General features: G+C 51.3%; 1 protein-coding gene across 1 annotated transcript in view; it reads right to left on the reverse strand.

Moving 5' to 3' along the window:
• Positions 1 to 21,994, reverse strand: part of LOC147123425 (NAD(P) transhydrogenase, mitochondrial-like) — a 285,712-nt gene that overhangs the window by 159,726 nt on the left and 103,992 nt on the right. Inside the window, exon 6 of the mRNA XM_085972697.1 lies at positions 5,775 to 5,962. Coding sequence (XP_085828823.1) covers positions 5,775 to 5,962 — 188 coding nt within the window. The remainder of the gene's footprint in view (positions 1 to 5,774; positions 5,963 to 21,994) is intronic.

The following is a 21,994-nucleotide window of genomic DNA, read 5'->3' on the forward strand; positions in this document are numbered from 1 at the left end:
GACGTCGCTGGCAAGGCCAGCATTTATTGTCCATCCCTAATTTCGTTTGAGAAGGTGGTGGTGAGCCGCCTTCTTGAACCGCTGCAGTCCATGTGGTGAAGATACTCCCACAGTACTGTTAGGGAGGGAGTTCCAGGATTTTGACCCAGCGACGATGAAGGCACAAGTCCCCAGACGTTAGTGAGGATGACTTTCAATTCAATTCAATTTTATTTGTCATATATGCAGCAAACGTGTGTACTGCACAATGAAATGTTGATTTTTACGAGTCCTCCCAACATTGGAATAAATATGGCATAGCAATGATAAAAATACTAATAGAAATACAGTAATAATAAATAAAACAACAGTAATAAATAATAATAAATTATTCGTTCATGAGTCTTATTGCCTGGGGGTAGAAGCTGTTTCAAAACCTGCTGGTACGAGACCATATGCTTCGATATCTCTTACCGGACGGGAGCAGGGCGAAGAGGTTGTGGCTGGGGTGGCTCGCGTCTTTGATGATTCTCAGGGCCTTCCCCCGGCACCTCTCGGGGTAGATATCCTGGACAGCAGGTAGTTTAATTCCTATAGTATGTTGTGCAGCTTTCACCACCATCTGTAGAGCCTTGCGGTCTGTGGCGGTGCAGTTGCCATACCAGGTAGTGATACAGCCGGACAGGATACTCTCGATGGTGCACCGGTAGAAGTTGGTGAGAATCTGGGGGGCCATTCCAAATTTCTTCAGTCTCCTGAGGAAGAACAGGCGTTGGCATGCCTTCTTCGTTATGACGTCGATGTGATGTGACCACGTTAAGTCCTCCATAATGAATGCACCCAGGAATTTGAAGCTGCTAACCCTCTCCACCTCAGCCCCTTTGCAGGGTTGACTGGGTTGGGTGTGCTGTTGTTGTGCCTGATGCTCATGTTAAAGTCAATGCCGGGTGGTCCGTCCGGTTTTATTCTTATTATTGTGTTTCGTAGCGGTTCTGTACAACTGAGTGACATGCTAGGCCATTTCAGAGGGCAGTTAAGAGTCAACCACATTGCTGTGGGTCTGGAGTCACATATAGGCCAGACCAGGTAAGGGTGGCAGACTTCCTTCCCTAAAGGACATTAGTGAACCAGATGGGTTTTTACGACAATCCGATAGTTTCATGGTCACCATTACTGATACTAGCTTTTTAGTCCAGATTTATTTAATTAACTGAATTTAAATTCCCCAGCTGCCATGGTGGGATTATGAACTCAAGTCTACTGGATCATTAATCCAGGCCTCTGGATTACTAGTCCAGTAACATAACCACTATGTTACCGTTCCCGTCGTTAATGAAAATACAGTGATTTTCACCAACACTGCCTGAAGATTGAGCTGTGCTTCCTGAATGAATCAGAACTCAAAAGTCTCTCTTGCATTTGGGAGACTTGAGCCTGGACATTCTTGTCAACATGAAAGCTCCTGCTGCGAGGAAAGACTAAGAGTAATGGTCCACTGATTGCTTCGCTTACAAGACCATAGTTAAGGATTCAGACTAAAAAGTACTCGCTTTGCCATTCAGGCATTCCTCACACACTGTGGGAACCTGCCGAAATAATAACTGGTTTTGGAAATCACACTCCCCCCATTAGATCATGGGATTCCCCCCCCCCAACCCCCGCCTCCCACATGACCCTTTGCTCCCATGCTGCACGATCAGGCCCAGAATCTGCGCAACAGTCCACTTCTTTTTAATCTGTAGTTATGAGAAAACTTCTCCAAACTGCCAATGTCACTTCTGTTTGACTTCCACAGGGCCTGCAGTTTTAAAGCAAGGTTTAGAAGAGATAAGTACTGTATAGCTTTTAGCTCTTTTAAGTGCTTAGTTATTATCGGTCTTATCTGATTCTCTTCTAATTAATTCCTCATGCGCAGGTTCAACTGGGACCAACTTCTCCTTACTAAAACTCCAGGATACTCGTCCTTTTAGCTAATCTTGGACAATTACCCATTTTGGGCACAGAATCCACTGTTCTTTAAAGTCTTTATGTGTTCAGCAGGCTTAATCAATAACGTAATATATACCAGAGACTTGCAGACAAACTAGCTGGGCGATTGCTCGTTGCATCAATGATATAAATCCAGAATATCCGGCCTTACAACCCTCCGAGATCTCTGTGCTCCTCCAATTCAAATCCCTGATTTTCGTCACTCCACCAGTGGCGATCGTGCCTTCAGCTACCTAGGCCCTAAGCTCTGGAATTCCTTCCCAAACCTCTCCGCCTCTCTACCTCTCTTTCCTCCTTTAAGACGCTCCTTAAAACTACGTTAAAGGCGCTATATAAATACAAGTTGTTGCTGTTTAAGACGCTCCTTAAACTCTACCTCTTTGACCAAGCTTTTGGTCACCTGTCCTAATATCTCCTTAAGTGCCTCAGTGTCAAATTTTGTCGGATAACACTCCTGTGAAGCATTTTGGGCCGTTTTACTATGTTAAAAGCACTATATAAATGCAAGTTATTGTTGTTGTTCTCTATTCGTGCCCAACAGTGGGCAATTTCTTCCAAGATAGAGCTTGGTACCTCAGCTAACCCATAGCTACTAACAAAGACATGTTGGGGTCAATCTTCGACTACTGCATGAAATGGGCGGTAAGTCGGCAGAGCAGCTGTGGCACCCGCCTAAAGCTGACGCAAAGAGGACCAAACCAGTTTTGTGTTCTGCCCTTGTTTAAATTGCCCAGGCATAGGGATGGGGGGCTGCCTCCAGGCCGCTGCAATATTAGGCGGCTTGTCCAGCCTCCGTGCTTGTAATGTATTATCACATGGTTTGGTACTAGCATGCTCAGTGCGCTCTGGCCTAATAAAGCAAGCACATGGATTCGCAACTTATCGTGTCTCTGTCCTTTATTTGTTCTACCCAAGTATAGAAAGGTAGAATCCTTGGGGGGGTTGGAAAGAAGAGACAGAACAACAGAGGTCAAGGTTAGGTTTATGAAAATGAAGAGGAACTCACCTTTCGAGTCCGCTTGGGCCGGGCTGCCAGCTTATACTGGCCAGAGTGTGGCGGGCGCATGCTCCAGCTAGTTCAGTCCAAAAATATTAATCGGGGTCATACTGACGTCATAGAACCCCAATTACCATTTAAAATGGGCCTAGTGCCTGACACTCGGGCTGTAGGGAATCCATACTCATCTGATGTTTCAGTAATCTGTTTGAGGGAGAAGGACTCTGGAGAAAGCTAATGAGGGAAATGATGGCGATGAGGGTGCTCTCAAGAATAACACTGCATAAACCAGTTTTGGTTTACTGAGACATTTAATGCCCTGTGGGGCCGGTTTGGATGCTGCTCCCAGCAGTGTTCCACTGGCCCAGGTATTCTTCTTCTTAGGTCCTTCGGAACCGAGGATGACTTACTTCCACACTAAAAATGAGTTCTCAGGTGACTGATGAGTCCAATGCGGGACCTACAGTCTCTGTCACAGGTGGAGCAGACGGTGGTTGAAGGGACGGGTAGGTGGGGTGCTTGGGTTGACGTGCGCTCCTTCCGCTTGGCTTCTGCTTGCTCCCGGCAAAGAGACTCGAGGTGTTTGGCGCCTTCCCGGATGCTTCTCCTCCACTTTGTGCGGTCTTGGGCCAGGGATTCCCAGGTGTCGATGGGGATGTTGCACTTTTTCAAGGAGGCTTTGAGGGTGTCCTTGAAGCATTTCCTCTGCCCACTTGGGGCTCTCTTGCCGTGTCGGAGCTCCGAGTAGAGCGCTTGCTTTGAGTCTCGTATTGGGCATGCGGACGATGTGACCCATCCATCGGAGCTGATCGAGCGTGGTCAAAGCTTCGATGCTGGGGATGTTGGTCTGAGCGAGAACACTGACGTTGGTGCGCCTATCCTGCCAATGGATTTGCAGGATCTTGCAGAGGCAGCGTTGGTGGTACCTCTCCAGTGATTTGAGGTGCCTGCTGTACATGGTCCATGTCTCTGAGGCATACAGGAGGGCGAGAATCACTACTGCTCTGTAGACCATGAGCTTGGTGCCGGGTTTGAGGTTCTGGTCTTCAAACACTCTCTTCCTCAGGCGACCAAAGGCTGCACTGACAGACTGAAGGCGGTGTTGGACTTCGTCATTGATGTCTGCCCTTGTTGACAGTAGGCTCCCAAGGTATGGAAAGTGGTCCACATTGTCCAAGGCCTCGTTGTGGATTTTGATAATCGGGGGGCAGTACTGTGTGGCAGGGGCAGGTTGATAGAGGACCTTTGTCTTACGGATGTTTAATGTAAGGCCCATTCCCTCGTACGCTTCGGTGAAGTGGTTGATGGGAGCAGGAACGGGAGTCGGGGAGAGCGGGAGTCGGGGAGAGCGGGAGTCGGGGAGAGTGAGAGCGAGAGTCGGGGAGAGCGAGAGTCGGGGAGAGCGGGAGTCGGGGAGAGCGGGAGTCGGGGAAAGCGGGAGTGGGAGTCAGGGAGAGCGGGAGTCGGGGAGAGCGGGAGTCGGGGAGAGCGGGAGTCGGGGAGAGCGAGAGTCGGGGAGAGCGAGAGTCGGGGAGAGCGGGAGTCGGGGAGAGTGAGAGCGAGAGTCGGGGAGAGCGGGAGTGGCCCAGGTATAACCTTTTCCTCTCAAATATCACACATGTTCAAGAAGCTTCTCATGCCTTTGAACCTTTGGGCAAATTCAACAGGAGAGTGGTCTGATGCTTTATGGTAAGGGAGCTTTCAGGAAAATTGTTTTAGGTTATTGTAGATATAGTAATCTGGGATGTAATGTTAAGTTATCCACCAGATGGAGCCAAAGACAAAGGGATCATATTTACCAGTGTTTAAGGTAATGTCCTGGTACACCAGTTAGTATGGTAATGTGGCATTGCATTATGGGTATGACTCAGAGGGGATCCTCCATCTTGGTGCTCGTGCAGTTAGAAATACTGTGTTTTGCTTGCAGCTGTAAGAGCTATGTCTCTCTGCTACACCGTGTAATAAACAGTTGGGTTTTCTTCCTTATATCTCGCTTATCTCAGTGTCGGACTTTACCACTCGGATATCACAGTACATCAGAAAGAAGTAGGCTAGTAGGTCTTGTGCCTTTATACAGCGCAATAGTAGGGGATCATGTAACAGGCAATTCCAATGCGATCATGAAACAAAGCCATGCAATGTTAAGAACCAATCAGGATTAGACAAGTTCTTATGGTGTGAGGAATGCCATCACTCCAAGAACGATGAAGGCAATACTTTAAAAACTCAGCGACAGTACTGATACTTCCTGCTTCTTTATTTCTATTTTTCTCAGACATTAAACTCCCCAAACGCAATCACATTCACTTGACTGAATACCAAATAGGGATGTCATAGAGTCATTATGGCACAGAAGGATGCCATTCGGCCCATTGAGTCCATGCTGGCTCTCTGTAGAGCAATCCAGTCAGTCCTATTCCCCCGCTCTATCCCCGTAGCCCTGCAAGTTTATTTCCCTCAAGTGTCTATCCAATTTCCTTTTGACATCGTTGATCGTCTCTGCTTCCACCACCCTCGTCAGCAGCGAGTTCCAGGATGTTCCTTCAAACAAAAGTTAACTCCTCTTATTTTTTGCATTGACACATACATGTTTTGCTTGACTGTTCCTCTGTTCTGCATCCATGCAACTTCTACTTATTTCAAAAGCCCAGAGCGAGCTGCAGTTTTCTCCATGACTGTGCCATAAATCCAATTTTGTGTTGAGCTGACAGACAATATACTTGTTGCAATGTGATAAATAGTAGGATGAGTATATTGACCTCCAAACAGTCCAACTTTATTTGAATATTTCTATTTAAAAATATCCTACCTGGAATAAGGGCCGTACTGATGACTATATCCACCTCTTGACACTGCTTAGCAAACAGCTTCATCTCCGCTTCAATGAACTCCTTGGACATTACTTTGGCATAACCTCCTGTACCTTCTCCAGACTCTTTAACATTCATTTCCAATGGCTCCGCACCCAAAGATTTAAACTGCTCAAGAGCTGCGGCTCTGTGAAAGCAAATCATAATTTAAAATGTAATACTGATTTTACACATCCCAGGGTAGATCTTGACTTTGTGCGATAGTGATAGTGAGTCGGCAGCCCATTTTATATCTCTCCCCATTTTTATTTCCATTGAAATCCACTAAAGCTCAAGGATCCTACTTTTCATTAAATATATTTATATATATCTACATATATTTCTCACACATTTCTCAACCCCCCCCCCCCACCCCTGCCAATTGACACCCTATAGAGTTCAGTTTTACAGGTGCCAATCACCCTCCGGTACTTCACCCAAGTAGGCATTATTCACTTATGAGATTTCACGGTGACTGTTGGCAGGCTATTTGGGTTAAGGGCCTCACAGCCAAGTCCAATCTTGTTTCCAACGCAGTAAATAGTGAGCAGGATAGTAACAGACTTCATGAGAATGTAGACAGACTGGTGAAATGGGCAGACACATGGCAGATGCAATTTAATGCAGATCAGTGTGAAGTGATGCGCTTTGGGAGAAACAACATGGAGAGGCAGTATGATCTAAATGGTACTATTCTGAGCAGGGTGCAAGAGCAGAGGGACCTGGGGTGCAGATTCACAAATCCTTGAAGTTGGCAGGGCAAGCTGATAAGGCATATAACAAAGCATATGGGATACTTGGCTTTGTAAATAGGGGCATTGAATACAAAAACTAGGAAGTCATGCTATACCTTTACAAATCACTGGTTAGGTCTCAGCTGGAGTATTGTGTACATGTCTGGGTACCACACTTTAGGAATGATGTCAAGGCCTTGGATAGAGTACAGAAGAGGTTTACCAGGATGATACCAGGGATGAGGGACTTCAGTTATGTGGAGAGACTGGAGAAGCTGTGATTGTTCTCCTTAGAGCAGAGAAGGTTAAATGGAGAGGTATTCAAAATTATATGGGGTTTTTATAGATCAAGTAGGGAGAAACTGTTCCCTCTGGCAAGTGGGTCGGTAACCAGAGGTCATAGATTTTTAAAAATTGGCTATAGAACTAGAGGATTTTTAAGATCTAGACTGCACTACCTGAAAGGGTGGTGTAATCAGATTCCATAGGAACTTTCAAAAGGCAATTGGACACGTCCTTGAAGAGGACTAATTTGCAGGGTGATGGGAAGAAAGCTGGGGTGTGGGACTAAATTGGACAGCTCTTTCAAAGAGGCGCGAGGGGCCAAATGGTCTTCTTCTGTGCCGTAAGATTCTATGAGTCTATGTTCACACACACACTTCCATGCAGGGCTGCTAGACAGCAATCAGTAGCAGGAATCCTGGCTGATTTTCCCTTCTCCAACTCTCAATGTAGGACAGTAGACTTCAATGCAACATGTTCCTGTGCAGAGAATTTCTAGGTTCCCAGCAGAGCTACAGATCAAGTTGCTAAAATTGTCCGTTGGTGGTAAAAGGCCATTCTGCCAAAAGGTGAAGGCTGTACTTCAGTTCTTATGCTGTGTTTTGTCATTTTAAGGGGACAGCATCCAGCGGATAACCTGACTCTTGAGGTACAACTGCCCCGTTCACAGGCAAAACTAGCATCAATGGTCCTCTCGGCATTCATTCCAAGCTTGTCGAGAAATGCACCAAGTCCGATGAACATTCAGTAAGCTCAACAATGAAAAAAAAGGCAGCACTTCACACATAGCAACAGATGGCACCCAAATTAGACATCAAGTTGGTATTTGAAATCAAACTTCCATGTCTATGGTGGAATTCACACTGCGACAAAGACCAAAAGGAACAGTCAACATATATGCTTTTCAAAACAATCTATTTATTTACCAGTCGATCATCGTTGACATTACACACAGGGGAGTCATGACCAAATGTTGTCTTCAGGTGAGCTGTAGTTAGAGGCCGGGTGTATTTGGACCAGGGTGTGCGCACGTAATACAATCCCCATTTTCAGGTCAGACATTTTAGCCCTGATTTAACCTGGGGCTGGACGTCAGTGCGGAACCGACAAGGCAGACGGCAGGCTCACTCCAATTCACCAACACGAGGCCCGGGCCATTTTAATTCCTGGGCCTTATTACCATACGCCAGGTCCGACTGGCACCCGAACCTGGTGGGAATGATGTGGAGGATGGCGGGTGGGATCGGGATGAAAGAGAGAAGATAGGAGGGCAAAGACAGAAGAGAGGAGGGTGAAGACAGGAGAAAGGAGGGTGAAGAGAGGAGGGCAAAAAATTATGGAAGGGAGAGAAGAGAAGAAGCAAATTCATATTCTCAAACTATTTTAACACACATTCTCTGTATTACTAGTCCAGTAACATAACCACTGCACTACTGTACCCATGAATTAAATTGTGGAAGTAGGACAAGAGGACACAGATTCAAGCTAGTAAAAGATTTAGGACTTATGTCAAGAAATTCTTCTTCACACAAACAGTGATCACTGTATGGATTGTATCCATATAGAGTGGTGATGGCAAAAAGTCTGGAATCATTTAAGAAACAATTGGACACGACAATGGGGGCACTCTAGTATATCGCTGGATGGATAAATTAGGAAGGGCCGACTAGCCTTCCTGGTACGTAATCATCTTGTGATCACCTTGTTTCCCAGAAATCATCCAATGGTTTCTTGAGGGACTGCAAGTATTAAGTCTGTTCCGCTGGTCAATCATTGTCTAGGAACAGTAAAACTCACAGACATTAAACCCCAGCCTTTGCTTCCTCGGTTTTTACAGATAACCTAGTTCCAGCTGTCCCCATCACCTCAAACACACCATCTACTTGCATGATAAATACCTGGATCAGATCCCCTCTAAGTCTCTGTCGCTCCAGTCAGTACAAACCCAAGGCATCAAGTCTACCTTCATAGCTCAATCATCTCAGATCCTCAGATAATGAATGCCCACATGCAGCAAAGTCTGGACAACATTCAGGCTTGGGCTGATAAATGGCAGGTAACATTCGTGCCACACAAGTGCTAGGCAATGACTATCTCCAACAAGAAAGAGTCTAACCATCTCCCCTTGACATTCAATGGCATTACCATCGCTGAATCCCCCACCATCAACACCCTGGGGGTCACCATTGACCAGTAACTTAACTGGACCAACCAAATAAATACTGTGGCTACAAGAGCAGGTCAGAGGCTGGGTATTCTGTGACCTCACCTCCTGACTCCCCAAAGCCTTTCCACCATCTACAAGGCACAAGTCAGGAGTGCGATGGAACACTCTCCACTTGCCTGGATGAGTGCAGCTCCAACAACACTCAAGAAGCTCGACACCATTCAGGATAAAGCAGCCCGCTTGATTGGCACCCCATCCACAACCTTAAACATTCACTCCCTCCACCACCGGCGCACCGTGGCTGCAGTGTGTACCATCTACAAGATGCACTGCAGCAACTCGCCAAGGCTTCTTCGGCAGCACCTCCCAAACCCGCGGCCTCTACCACCTAGAAGGACAAGGGCAGCAGGCGCATGGGAATGCCATCACCTGCACGTTCCCCTCTAAGCTATACACCAGCCTGACTTGGAAATATATCGCCGATCCTTCATCGTCGCTGGGTCAAAATCCTGGAACTCCCTCCCTAACAGCACTGTGGGAGTACCATCACCACACGGACTGCAGCGGTTCAAGAAGGTGGCTCACCACCACCTTCTCAAGGGCAACTAGGGATGGGCAACAAATGCTGGCCTTGCCAGCGATGCCCACATCCCATGAATGAATAAAGAAAAGAATCTCAGGCCAGTGGTCATCTTCATTGTCCCTCTCTGCACCTTCCCCAGAGTCACAATGTCCTTCCTCAGGTGGGGGACGAAAGACTAATTTACAGAAACACTGACCATGTGTAAGAGTGCGGGGGAGGGGGCGGGGGTGGTTGGGGGAAGCAAAATTTACAGCACGATCCTGAAACATTCCATTTAATGTGTAGCATGTCAGGGAAATGGAATAAAGTCTTCTAAAAAGTACAATTTGGACCTAGTCAGACCAGCCGTAACAACGTCTGCAATATAGAATGCAAAAGATTACTCTTCAGAAATAATATCCCTTGTGAAACTTTTCCCATTACAAGTACTATTAACAGTTAACCTATGACTCTTGCATTCACTGCCGAGTATTAACATTTTGGAACTTAAATTTTGTTACTACAATTATATTGCTGCATTATGTTATGTTAGTAAGCATCTGTTTCAAAATATGCATGTGGAAATTTATGGTTATGGCTATTAATTTACGTGCATTGGTGAAATTGTTCAATCCAAACTAAGCCACATGAAAGGAAGATCCACAATATAAAAGAGCACTATATGGGGCAAGTGATCCCAGAATCCATTTAATAACCATGTCCGATAGCAGTGCCAAATTAGGACTCATGAAAATTTAATATGAAATGACCGTCTTGCCAGATGGGAACAAAGGAAAGTTACAGGACAAAACAACACAGAAAATGTTTAAAATGGATTCTTAATTTATTTAAAGTTAAAGAAAATAGCACTGATTACAATTTTTTCTTCTTTCCCCACAAGTTTTCTCCCTCCTCATCTGTGGATTCCCCCACCCACGCTAGCCCTAGGCCGGAGATCCTGTCCCAAATTGCAGGGATGACTATATTTGCATGGCAGGGACGGGTACCTGCAAGGGTTTCGCAGCACCCGGCCCGATCCACCCCTTGTAACCCGGAGCAGCCCACGGTTGTTCCCCGAAACTCGATGGGGCCGAAGGTGGGACATCGCTTTTATTCAGCCTTCAGCTCCAAAATGACCTATTGAGCCTCCAGACAAGGTATTCAATTTACTCCAGGATCAATATCTTAGTCTAGTAAAGGTCTGGGGCCTTTCAAAAGGCCGAAGATCTTCCCACAGCCGACACCTCCCCCCCCCACCCCGCCCCCGCCACACCAGGGAAAACGGGGTGAAATCCTGGCAGACCAGAGTTTCACCACAAATTGTACACCCCCGGGTATGAATCTGGCCTTCTGCCCTCTCCAGCCCCAATGATTTGAGGGCCGTTGACTCCATGCTGGGCTACAGTTCCACGGGTACCTTCCAGCATCTCACCCTAGTCATCCATACGTGAGCAAGCCATTCAACTGTGGACCACCTCCACCGAGCCTGATCCTGCCTCACCCAAAGCCCCACTCGTACACTTCCATCAGGAGCATTAGACAGCAATCAAGAGCAGGAATTCCCAGCAATCCTTTCCTTCCCTCACCCAGGAATGCTGCCACCTCGGACCAGCTAATTCAGTGCAGCCTGGGAATCAAACCTGGGCTTTTCCACCAAAAACCTTCCTTCTTCCTGAAATCTCGAAGATAACTGCGAGTTTAATTAAAACAAAAAGACCTGGCCCACTAATAAGGTACGTAATCATCGAAACTTTGAAACCTAATTACATTTTCGAGACTATGAAGGGAGTTAACAAAATTGATCCGTGCCAGTTGTTTAATTGTGATGAAGGGTTCAAATACCACTGGAGAAATGTCGAAAATTAGGCAGGTTAGGAGTCAGTAGGAAAGTTATGAGCGAAAAGGGAAAGCAGTCAGAATATATTTAATGAAGGGTAATGAAGTTGTGGAATAAGCTAGTAGGGCGCACAATGAGAGTGGTCCTGGAGAGTGGAGATTGGAGGACAGGTGAGAAGACTGCAATGCAGAGTTGATCTATTAAAAATGTACAGGCTTGTTTTGGGTCAATGGCCTTTTCCCATTCCTAAACATTTATACGTTCTCAAATTCAAAGGTGGCATATGAGAAAATATTGAACTTGTTATCTCGGGGAAGATGGGGGAAAAAAATTAAGATAACTACTCTTAAATACCCCTAAGCTGCCATTCAAAGTAGGATAGGTGAATGAGGAAAAGGAGTTGAAGGGATGTGGGAAAAGGATGGGTAAATGTGACTAGAACTATTTGCTTGTGTGGAGGGTAAACGCTGACAAGGATTGGTTGGACCGAATGGCCTGTTTCCATGTTATAACTTCTATGTATTTCTATGTATTTTCTATGAATAGCAGAGTGCTGTGTGACTGAGAGACGTAACTAAAAAGGGAGATAAATTTTACATTAAAACACCAAGTTACATTTCATGCATCTCAAATGCATTTCTCTCAGCAGGAAAAACTTTGAACTATAAAGACAAATTGAAGTAAAATAATAATTGAAATGTAGAAAAGGATTAACAGCACGTCACATTATCTTGGCTCACTGTATCAGTCTTCACCTGAAGAAGGAGCAGCGCTCCGAAAGCTTGTGATTTCAAATAAAGCTGTTGGACTATAACCTGGTGTTGTGTGACTTCTGACATTTGTCCACCCCAGTCCAACTCCGGCATCTCCACACCATGTATCAGTCTTAAACACTGGCAATCAGCGCCACCTGCTGGCTGCTAAGACACACTACACCATTAAATTGTTTTTTGAACTATTATGGGACTGAGATGCAACAACAATAACAACTTACATTTATATAGTGCCTTTAATGTAGTAAAACATCCCAAGGCATTTCACAGAGCATTATCAAACAAGTATGACACCAAGTAACATAAGGAGATATTAGGACAGGTGATCAAAAACTTGGTGAAAGAGGTAGGTTTTAAGGAGCATCGTAAAGGAGGAGAGCAAAGTAGAGAGGCAGAGGGGTTTAGGCAGGGAATTCCAGAGCTTAGGACCAAGACAGCTGAAGTCACGGCCGTCAATGGTGGAGTGTTTAAAATTGGGGATGCACAAGAGGCCAGAATTGGAGAAGCACAAAGATCTCGGAGAGCTGTGGGGCTGGAGGAGGTTACAGAGCTAGGGAGGGGCGAGGGTATGGAGGGATTTGAAAAAAAGGATGACAGTTTTAAAATTGAGGTGATGCCAGACCAGGAGCCAATGTAAGTCAGCGAGCACAGGAGTGATGGGTGACTGGGAATTGGTGCGAGTTAGGACACGGGGCAGTGAGCACAGGGGGTGATGGGTGAATGGGAATTGGGCGAGTTAGGACACGGGGCAGTGAGCACAGGAGTGATGGGTGAATGGGAATTGGTGCGAGTTAGGACACGGGGCAGTGAGCACAGGGGGTGATGGGTGAATGGGACTTGGTGCGAGTTAGGACACGGGGCAGTGAGCACAGGGGGTGATGGGTGACTGGGAATTGGTGCGAGTTAGGACACGGGGCAGTGAGCACAGGGGGTGATGGGTGAACGGGACTTGGTGCGAGTTAGGACACAGGGCAGTGAGCACAGGGGGTGATGGGTGAATGGGAATTGGTGCGAGTTAGGACACAGGGCAGTGAGCACAGGGGGTGATGGGTGACTGGGACTTGGTGCGAGTTAGGACACAGGGCAGTGAGCACAGGGGGTGATGGGTGAACGGGAATTGGTGCGAGTTAGGACACGGGGCACTGAGCACAGGGGGTGATGGGTGAATGGGAATTGGGCGAGTTAGGACACGGGGCAGTGAGCACAGGGGGTGATGGGTGAATGGGACTTGGTGCGAGTTAGGACACAGGGCAGTGAGCACAGGAGTGATGGGTGAATGGGAATAGGTGCGAGTTAGGACACGGGGCAGTGAGCACAGGGGGTGATGGGTGACTGGGAATTGGTGCGAGTTAGGACACGGGGCAGTGAGCACAGGGGGTGATGGGTGAACGGGACTTGGTGCGAGTTAGGACACGGGGCAGTGAGCACAGGGGGTGATGGGTGAATGGGACTTGGTGCGAGTTAGGACACAGGGCAGTGAGCACAGGGGGTGATGGGTGAATGGGACTTGGTGCGAGTTAGGACACAGGGCAGTGAGCACAGGAGTGATGAGTGAATGGGAATTGGTGCGAGTTAGGACACGGGGCAGTGAGCACAGGGGGTGATGGGTGACTGGGAATTGGTGCGAGTTAGGACACGGGGCAGTGAGCACAGGGGGTGATGGGTGAATGGGACTTGGTGCGAGTTAGGACACGGGGCAGTGAGCACAGGGGGTGATGGGTGAACGGGACTTGGTGCGAGTTAGGACACGGGGCAGTGAGCACAGGAGTGATGGGTGAATGGGAATTGGTGCGAGTTAGGACACGGGGCAGTGAGCACAGGAGTGATGGGTGAATGGGAATTGGTGCGAGTTAGGACACAGGGCAGTGAGCACAGGGGGTGATGGGTGAATGGGACTTGGTGCGAGTTAGGACACGGGGCAGTGAGCACAGGGAGTGATGGGTGAACGGGAATTGGTGCGAGTTAGGACACAGGGCAGTGAGCACAGGGAGTGATGGGTGAACGGGAATTGGTGCGAGTTAGGACACAGGGCAGTGAGCACAGGAGTGATGGGTGAACGGGAATTGGTGCGAGTTAGGACACAGGGCAGTGAGCACAGGGGGTGATGGGTGAACGGGACTTGGTGCGAGTTAGGACACAGGGCAGTGAGCACAGGGGGTGATGGGTGAATGGGACTTGATGCGAGTTAGGACACGGGGCAGTGAGCACAGGGGGTGATGGGTGAATGGGAATTGGTGCGAGTTAGGACACGGGGCAGTGAGCACAGGAGTGATGGGTGAATGGGACTTGGTGCGAGTTAGGACACAGGGCAGTGAGCACAGGAGTGATGGGTGAATGGGACTTGGTGCGAGTTAGGACACGGGGCAGTGAGCACAGGGGGTGATGGGTGAATGGGACTTGGTGCGAGTTAGGACACGGGGCAGTGAGCACAGGGGGTGATGGGTGAATGGGACTTGGTGCGAGTTAGGACACGGGGCAGTGAGCACAGGAGTGATGGGTGAATGGGACTTGGTGCGAGTTAGGACACGGGGCAGTGAGCACAGGAGTGATGGGTGAATGGGAATTGGTGCGAGTTAGGACACGGGCAGTGAGCACAGGGGGCGATGGGTGAATGGGACTTGGTGCGAGTTAGGACACGGGGCAGTGAGCACAGGAGTGATGGGTGAATAGGACTTGGTGCGAGTTAGGACACGGGGCAGTGAGCACAGGGGGTGATGGGTGAATGGGAATTGGTGCGAGTTAGGACACGGGGCAGTGAGCACAGGAGTGATGGGTGAATGGGAATTGGTGCGAGTTAGGACACGGGGCAGTGAGCACAGGAGTGATGGGTGAATGGGACTTGGTGCGAGTTAGGACACGGGCAGTGAGCACAGGGGGCGATGGGTGAATGGGACTTGGTGCGAGTTAGGACACGGGCAGTGAGCACAGGAGTGATGGGTGAATAGGACTTGGTGCGAGTTAGGACACGGGGCAGTGAGCACAGGGGGTGATGGGTGAATGGGAATTGGTGCGAGTTAGGACACGGGGCAGTGAGCACAGGAGTGATGGGTGAATGGGAATTGGTGCGAGTTAGGACACGGGGCAGTGAGCACAGGAGTGATGGGTGAATGGGACTTGGTGCGAGTTAGGACACGGGCAGTGAGCACAGGGGGCGATGGGTGAATGGGACTTGGTGCGAGTTAGGACACGGGCAGTGAGCACAGGAGTGATGGGTGAATGGGACTTGGTGCGAGTTAGGACACAGGGCAGTGAGCACAGGGGGTGATGGGTGAATGGGACTTGGTGCGAGTTAGGACACGGGGCAGTGAGCACAGGAGTGATGGGTGAATGGGACTTGGTGCGAGTTAGGACACGGGGCAGTGAGCACAGGGGGTGATGGGTGAATGGGAATTGGTGCGAGTTAGGACACGGGGCAGTGAGCACAGGAGTGATGGGTGAATGGGAATTGGTGCGAGTTAGGACACGGGGCAGTGAGCACAGGGGGTGATGGGTGAATGGGAATTGGTGCGAGTTAGGACACGGGGCAGTGAGCACAGGAGTGATGGGTGAATGGGAATTGGTGCGAGTTAGGACACGGGGCAGTGAGCACAGGGGGTGATGGGTGAACGGGACTTGGTGCGAGTTAGGACACAGGGCAGTGAGCACAGGGGGTGATGGGTGAATGGGACTTTGTGCGAGTTAGGACACGGGGCAGTGAGCACAGGGGGTGATGGGTGAATGGGACGTCGTGCGAGTTAGGACACAGGGCAGTGAGCACAGGGGGTGATGGGTGAATGGGACTTGGTGCGAGTTAGGACACAGGGCAGTGAGCACAGGAGTGATGGGTGAATGGGACTTGGTGCGAGTTAGGACACGGGGCAGTGAGCACAGGAGTGATGGGTGAACGGGACTTGGTGCGAGTTAGGACACGGGGCAGTGAGCACAGGAGTGATGGGTGAATGGGACTTGGTGCGAGTTCGGACACGGGCAGTGAGCACAGGAGGTGATGGGTGAATGGGAATTGGTGCGAGTTAGGACACGGGGCAGTGAGCACAGGAGTGATGGGTGAATGGGAATTGGTGCGAGTTAGGACACAGGGCAGTGAGCACAGGAGTGATGGGTGAACGGGACTTGGTGCGAGTTAGGACACGGGGCAGTGAGCACAGGGGGTGATGGGTGAATGGGAATTGGTGCGAGTTAGGACACGGGGCAGTGAGCACAGTGGGTGATGGATGAATGGGAATTGGTGCGAGTTAGGACACGGGGCAGCGAGCACAGGAGTGATGGGTGACTGGGAATTGGTGCGGGTTAGGACACGGGGCAGTGAGCACAGGGGGTGATGGGTGAACGGGACTTGGTGCGAGTTAGGACACGGGGCAGTGAGCACAGGGGGTGATGGGTGAATGGGACTTGGTGCGAGTTAGGATACGGGGCAGTGAGCACAGGGGGTGATGGGTGAATGGGACTTGGTGCGAGTTAGGACACAGTGCAGTGAGCACAGGGGGTGATGGGTGAATGGGACTTGGTGGGAGTTAGGACACAGGGCAGTGAGCACAGGGGGTGATGGGTGAATGGGAATTGGTGCGAGTTAGGACACAGGGCAGTGAGCACAGGGGGTGATGGGTGAATGGGAATTGGTGGGAGTTAGGACACAGGGCAGTGAGCACAGGGGGTGATGGGTGAACGGGAATTGGTGCGAGTTAGGACACAGGGCAGTGAGCACAGGGGGTGATGGGTGAATGGGACTTGGTGCGAGTTAGGACACAGGGCAGTGAGCACAGGAGTGATGGGTGAATGGGACTTGGTGCGAGTTAGGATACGGGGCAGTGAGCACAGGGGGTGATGGGTGAATGGGACTTGGTGCGAGTTAGGATACGGGGCAGTGAGCACAGGGGGTGATGGGTGAATGGGACTTGGTGCGAGTTAGGACACAGGGCAGTGAGCACAGGGGGTGATGGGTGACTGGGAATTGGTGCGAGTTAGGACACGGGGTAGTGAGCACAGGAGTGATGGGTGAATGGGACTTGGTGCGAGTTAGGACACAGGGCAGTGAGCACAGGGGGTGATGGGTGACTGGGAATTGGTGCGAGTTAGGACACGGGGCAGTGAGCACAGGGGGTGATGGGTGAATGGGACTTGGTGCGAGTTAGGATACGGGGCAGTGAGCACAGGGGGTGATGGGTGAATGGGACTTGGTGCGAGTTAGGACACAGGGCAGTGAGCACAGGGGGTGATGGGTGACTGGGAATTGGTGCGAGTTAGGACACGGGGCAGTGAGCACAGGGGGTGATGGGTGAATGGGAATTGGGCGAGTTAGGACACGGGGCAGTGAGCACAGGAGTGATGGGTGAATGGGAATTGGTGCGAGTTAGGACACGGGGCAGTGAGCACAGGGGGTGATGGGTGAATGGGACTTGGTGCGAGTTAGGACACGGGGCAGTGAGCACAGGGGGTGATGGGTGACTGGGAAATGGTGCGAGTTAGGACACGGGGCAGTGAGCACAGGGGGTGATGGGTGAACGGGACTTGGTGCGAGTTAGGACACAGGGCAGTGAGCACAGGGGGTGATGGGTGAATGGGAATTGGTGCGAGTTAGGACACAGGGCAGTGAGCACAGGGGGTGATGGGTGACTGGGACTTGGTGCGAGTTAGGACACAGGGCAGTGAGCACAGGGGGTGATGGGTGAACGGGAATTGGTGCGAGTTAGGACACAGGGCAGTGAGCACAGCGGGTGATGGGTGACTGGGACTTGGTGCGAGTTAGGACACGGGGCACTGAGCACAGGGGGTGATGGGTGAATGGGAATTGGGCGAGTTAGGACACGGGGCAGTGAGCACAGGGGGTGATGGGTGAATGGGACTTGGTGCGAGTTAGGACACAGGGCAGTGAGCACAGGAGTGATGGGTGAATGGGAATAGGTGCGAGTTAGGACACGGGGCAGTGAGCACAGGGGGTGATGGGTGACTGGGAATTGGTGCGAGTTAGGACACGGGGCAGTGAGCACAGGGGGTGATGGGTGAACGGGACTTGGTGCGAGTTAGGACACGGGGCAGTGAGCACAGGGGGTGATGGGTGAATGGGACTTGGTGCGAGTTAGGACACAGGGCAGTGAGCACAGGGGGTGATGGGTGAATGGGACTTGGTGCGAGTTAGGACACAGGGCAGTGAGCACAGGAGTGATGAGTGAATGGGAATTGGTGCGAGTTAGGACACGGGGCAGTGAGCACAGGGGGTGATGGGTGACTGGGAATTGGTGCGAGTTAGGACACAGGGCAGTGAGCACAGGGGGTGATGGGTGAATGGGACTTGGTGCGAGTTAGGACACGGGGTAGTGAGCACAGGGGGTGATGGGTGAACGGGACTTGGTGCGAGTTAGGACACGGGGCAGTGAGCACAGGAGTGATGGGTGAACGGGAATTGGTGCGAGTTAGGACACAGGGCAGTGAGCACAGGGAGTGATGGGTGAATGGGAATTGGTGCGAGTTAGGACACAGGGCAGTGAGCACAGGGGGTGATGGGTGAATGGGACTTGGTGCGAGTTAGGACACGGGGCAGTGAGCACAGGGAGTGATGGGTGAACGGGAATTGGTGCGAGTTAGGACACAGGGCAGTGAGCACAGGGAGTGATGGGTGAACGGGAATTGGTGCGAGTTAGGACACAGGGCAGTGAGCACAGGAGTGATGGGTGAACGGGAATTGGTGCGAGTTAGGACACAGGGCAGTGAGCACAGGGGGTGATGGGTGAACGGGACTTGGTGCGAGTTAGGACACAGGGCAGTGAGCACAGGGGGTGATGGGTGAATGGGACTTGATGCGAGTTAGGACACGGGGCAGTGAGCACAGGGGGTGATGGGTGAATGGGAATTGGTGCGAGTTAGGACACGGGGCAGTGAGCACAGGAGTGATGGGTGAATGGGACTTGGTGCGAGTTAGGACACAGGGCAGTGAGCACAGGAGTGATGGGTGAATGGGACTTGGTGCGAGTTAGGACACGGGGCAGTGAGCACAGGAGGTGATGGGTGAATGGGACTTGGTGCGAGTTAGGACACGGGGCAGTGAGCACAGGGGGTGATGGGTGAATGGGACTTGGTGCGAGTTAGGACACGGGGCAGTGAGCACAGGAGTGATGGGTGAATGGGACTTGGTGCGAGTTAGGACACGGGGCAGTGAGCACAGGAGTGATGGGTGAATGGGAATTGGTGCGAGTTAGGACACAGGGCAGTGAGCACAGGGGGCGATGGGTGAATGGGACTTGGTGCGAGTTAGGACACGGGCAGTGAGCACAGGGGGCGATGGGTGAATGGGACTTGGTGCGAGTTAGGACACGGGGCAGTGAGCACAGGAGTGATGGGTGAATGGGACTTGGTGCGAGTTAGGACACGGGGCAGTGAGCACAGGGGGTGATGGGTGAATGGGAATTGGTGCGAGTTAGGACACGGGGCAGTGAGCACAGGAGTGATGGGTGAATGGGAATTGGTGCGAGTTAGGACACGGGGCAGTGAGCACAGGAGTGATGGGTGAATGGGACTTGGTGCGAGTTAGGACACGGGCAGTGAGCACAGGGGGCGATGGGTGAATGGGACTTGGTGCGAGTTAGGACACGGGCAGTGAGCACAGGAGTGATGGGTGAATGGGACTTGGTGCGAGTTAGGACACAGGGCAGTGAGCACAGGGGGTGATGGGTGAATGGGACTTGGTGCGAGTTAGGACACGGGGCAGTGAGCACAGGAGTGATGGGTGAATGGGACTTGGTGCGAGTTAGGACACGGGGTAGTGAGCACAGGGGGTGATGGGTGAATGGGAATTGGTGCGAGTTAGGACACGGGGCAGTGAGCACAGGAGTGATGGGTGAATGGGAATTGGTGCGAGTTAGGACACGGGGCAGTGAGCACAGGGGGTGATGGGTGAACGGGACTTGGTGCGAGTTAGGACACAGGGCAGTGAGCACAGGGGGTGATGGGTGAATGGGACTTTGTGCGAGTTAGGACACGGGGCAGTGAGCACAGGGGGTGATGGGTGAATGGGACGTCGTGCGAGTTAGGACACAGGGCAGTGAGCACAGGGGGTGATGGGTGAATGGGACTTGGTGCGAGTTAGGACACAGGGCAGTGAGCACAGGAGTGATGGGTGAATGGGACTTGGTGCGAGTTAGGACACGGGGCAGTGAGCACAGGAGTGATGGGTGAACGGGACTTGGTGCGAGTTAGGACACGGGGCAGTGAGCACAGGAGTGATGGGTGAATGGGACTTGGTGCGAGTTCGGACACGGGCAGTGAGCACAGGAGGTGATGGGTGAATGGGAATTGGTGCGAGTTAGGACACGGGGCAGTGAGCACAGGTGTGATGGGTGAATGGGAATTGGTGCGACTTAGGACACAGGGCAGTGAGCACAGGAGTGATGGGTGAACGGGACTTGGTGCGAGTTAGGACACGGGGCAGTGAGCACAGGGGGTGATGGGTGAGTGGGAATTGGTGCGAGTTAGGACACGGGGCAGTGAGCACAGTGGGTGATGGATGAATGGGAATTGGTGCGAGTTAGGACACGGGGCAGCGAGCACAGGAGTGATGGGTGACTGGGAATTGGTGCGGGTTAGGACACGGGGCAGTGAGCACAGGGGGTGATGGGTGAACGGGACTTGGTGCGAGTTAGGACACGGGGCAGTGAGCACAGGGGGTGATGGGTGAATGGGACTTGGTGCGAGTTAGGATACGGGGCAGTGAGCACAGGGGGTGATGGGTGAATGGGACTTGGTGCGAGTTAGGACACAGGGCAGTGAGCACAGGGGGTGATGGGTGAATGGGACTTGGTGGGAGTTAGGACACAGGGCAGTGAGCACAGGGGGTGATGGGTGAATGGGAATTGGTGCGAGTTAGGACACAGGGCAGTGAGCACAGGGGGTGATGGGTGAATGGGAATTGGTGGGAGTTAGGACACAGGGCAGTGAGCACAGGGGGTGATGGGTGAACGGGAATTGGTGCGAGTTAGGACACAGGGCAGTGAGCACAGGGGGTGATGGGTGAATGGGACTTGGTGCGAGTTAGGACACAGGGCAGTGAGCACAGGAGTGATGGGTGAATGGGACTTCGTGCGAGTTAGGATACGGGGCAGTGAGCACAGGGGGTGATGGGTGAATGGGACTTGGTGCGAGTTAGGATACGGGGCAGTGAGCACAGGGGGTGATGGGTGAATGGGACTTGGTGCGAGTTAGGACACAGGGCAGTGAGCACAGGGGGTGATGGGTGACTGGGAATTGGTGCGAGTTAGGACACGGGGTAATGAGCACAGGAGTGATGGGTGAATGGGACTTGGTGCGAGTTAGGACACAGGGCAGTGAGCACAGGGGGTGATGGGTGACTGGGAATTGGTGCGAGTTAGGACACGGGGCAGTGAGCACAGGGGGTGATGGGTGAATGGGACTTGGTGCGAGTTAGGATACGGGGCAGTGAGCACAGTGGGTGATGGGTGAATGGGACTTGGTGCGAGTTAGGACACAGGGCAGTGAGCACAGGGGGTGATGGGTGACTGGGAATTGGTGCGAGTTAGGACACGGGGCAGTGAGCACAGGGGGTGATGGGTGAATGGGAATTGGGCGAGTTAGGACACGGGGCAGTGAGCACAGGAGTGATGGGTGAATGGGAATTGGTGCGAGTTAGGACACGGGGCAGTGAGCACAGGGGGTGATGGGTGAATGGGACTTGGTGCGAGTTAGGACACGGGGCAGTGAGCACAGGGGGTGATGGGTGACTGGGAATTGGTGCGAGTTAGGACACGGGGCAGTGAGCACAGGGGGTGATGGGTGAACGGGACTTGGTGCGAGTTAGGACACAGGGCAGTGAGCACAGGG

This window comes from Somniosus microcephalus, chromosome 2 (genome assembly GCF_052327205.1).
Source record: "Somniosus microcephalus isolate GS21.2 chromosome 2, FLI_Smic_1.0, whole genome shotgun sequence".
Lineage (NCBI taxonomy): Eukaryota > Metazoa > Chordata > Chondrichthyes > Squaliformes > Somniosidae > Somniosus > Somniosus microcephalus.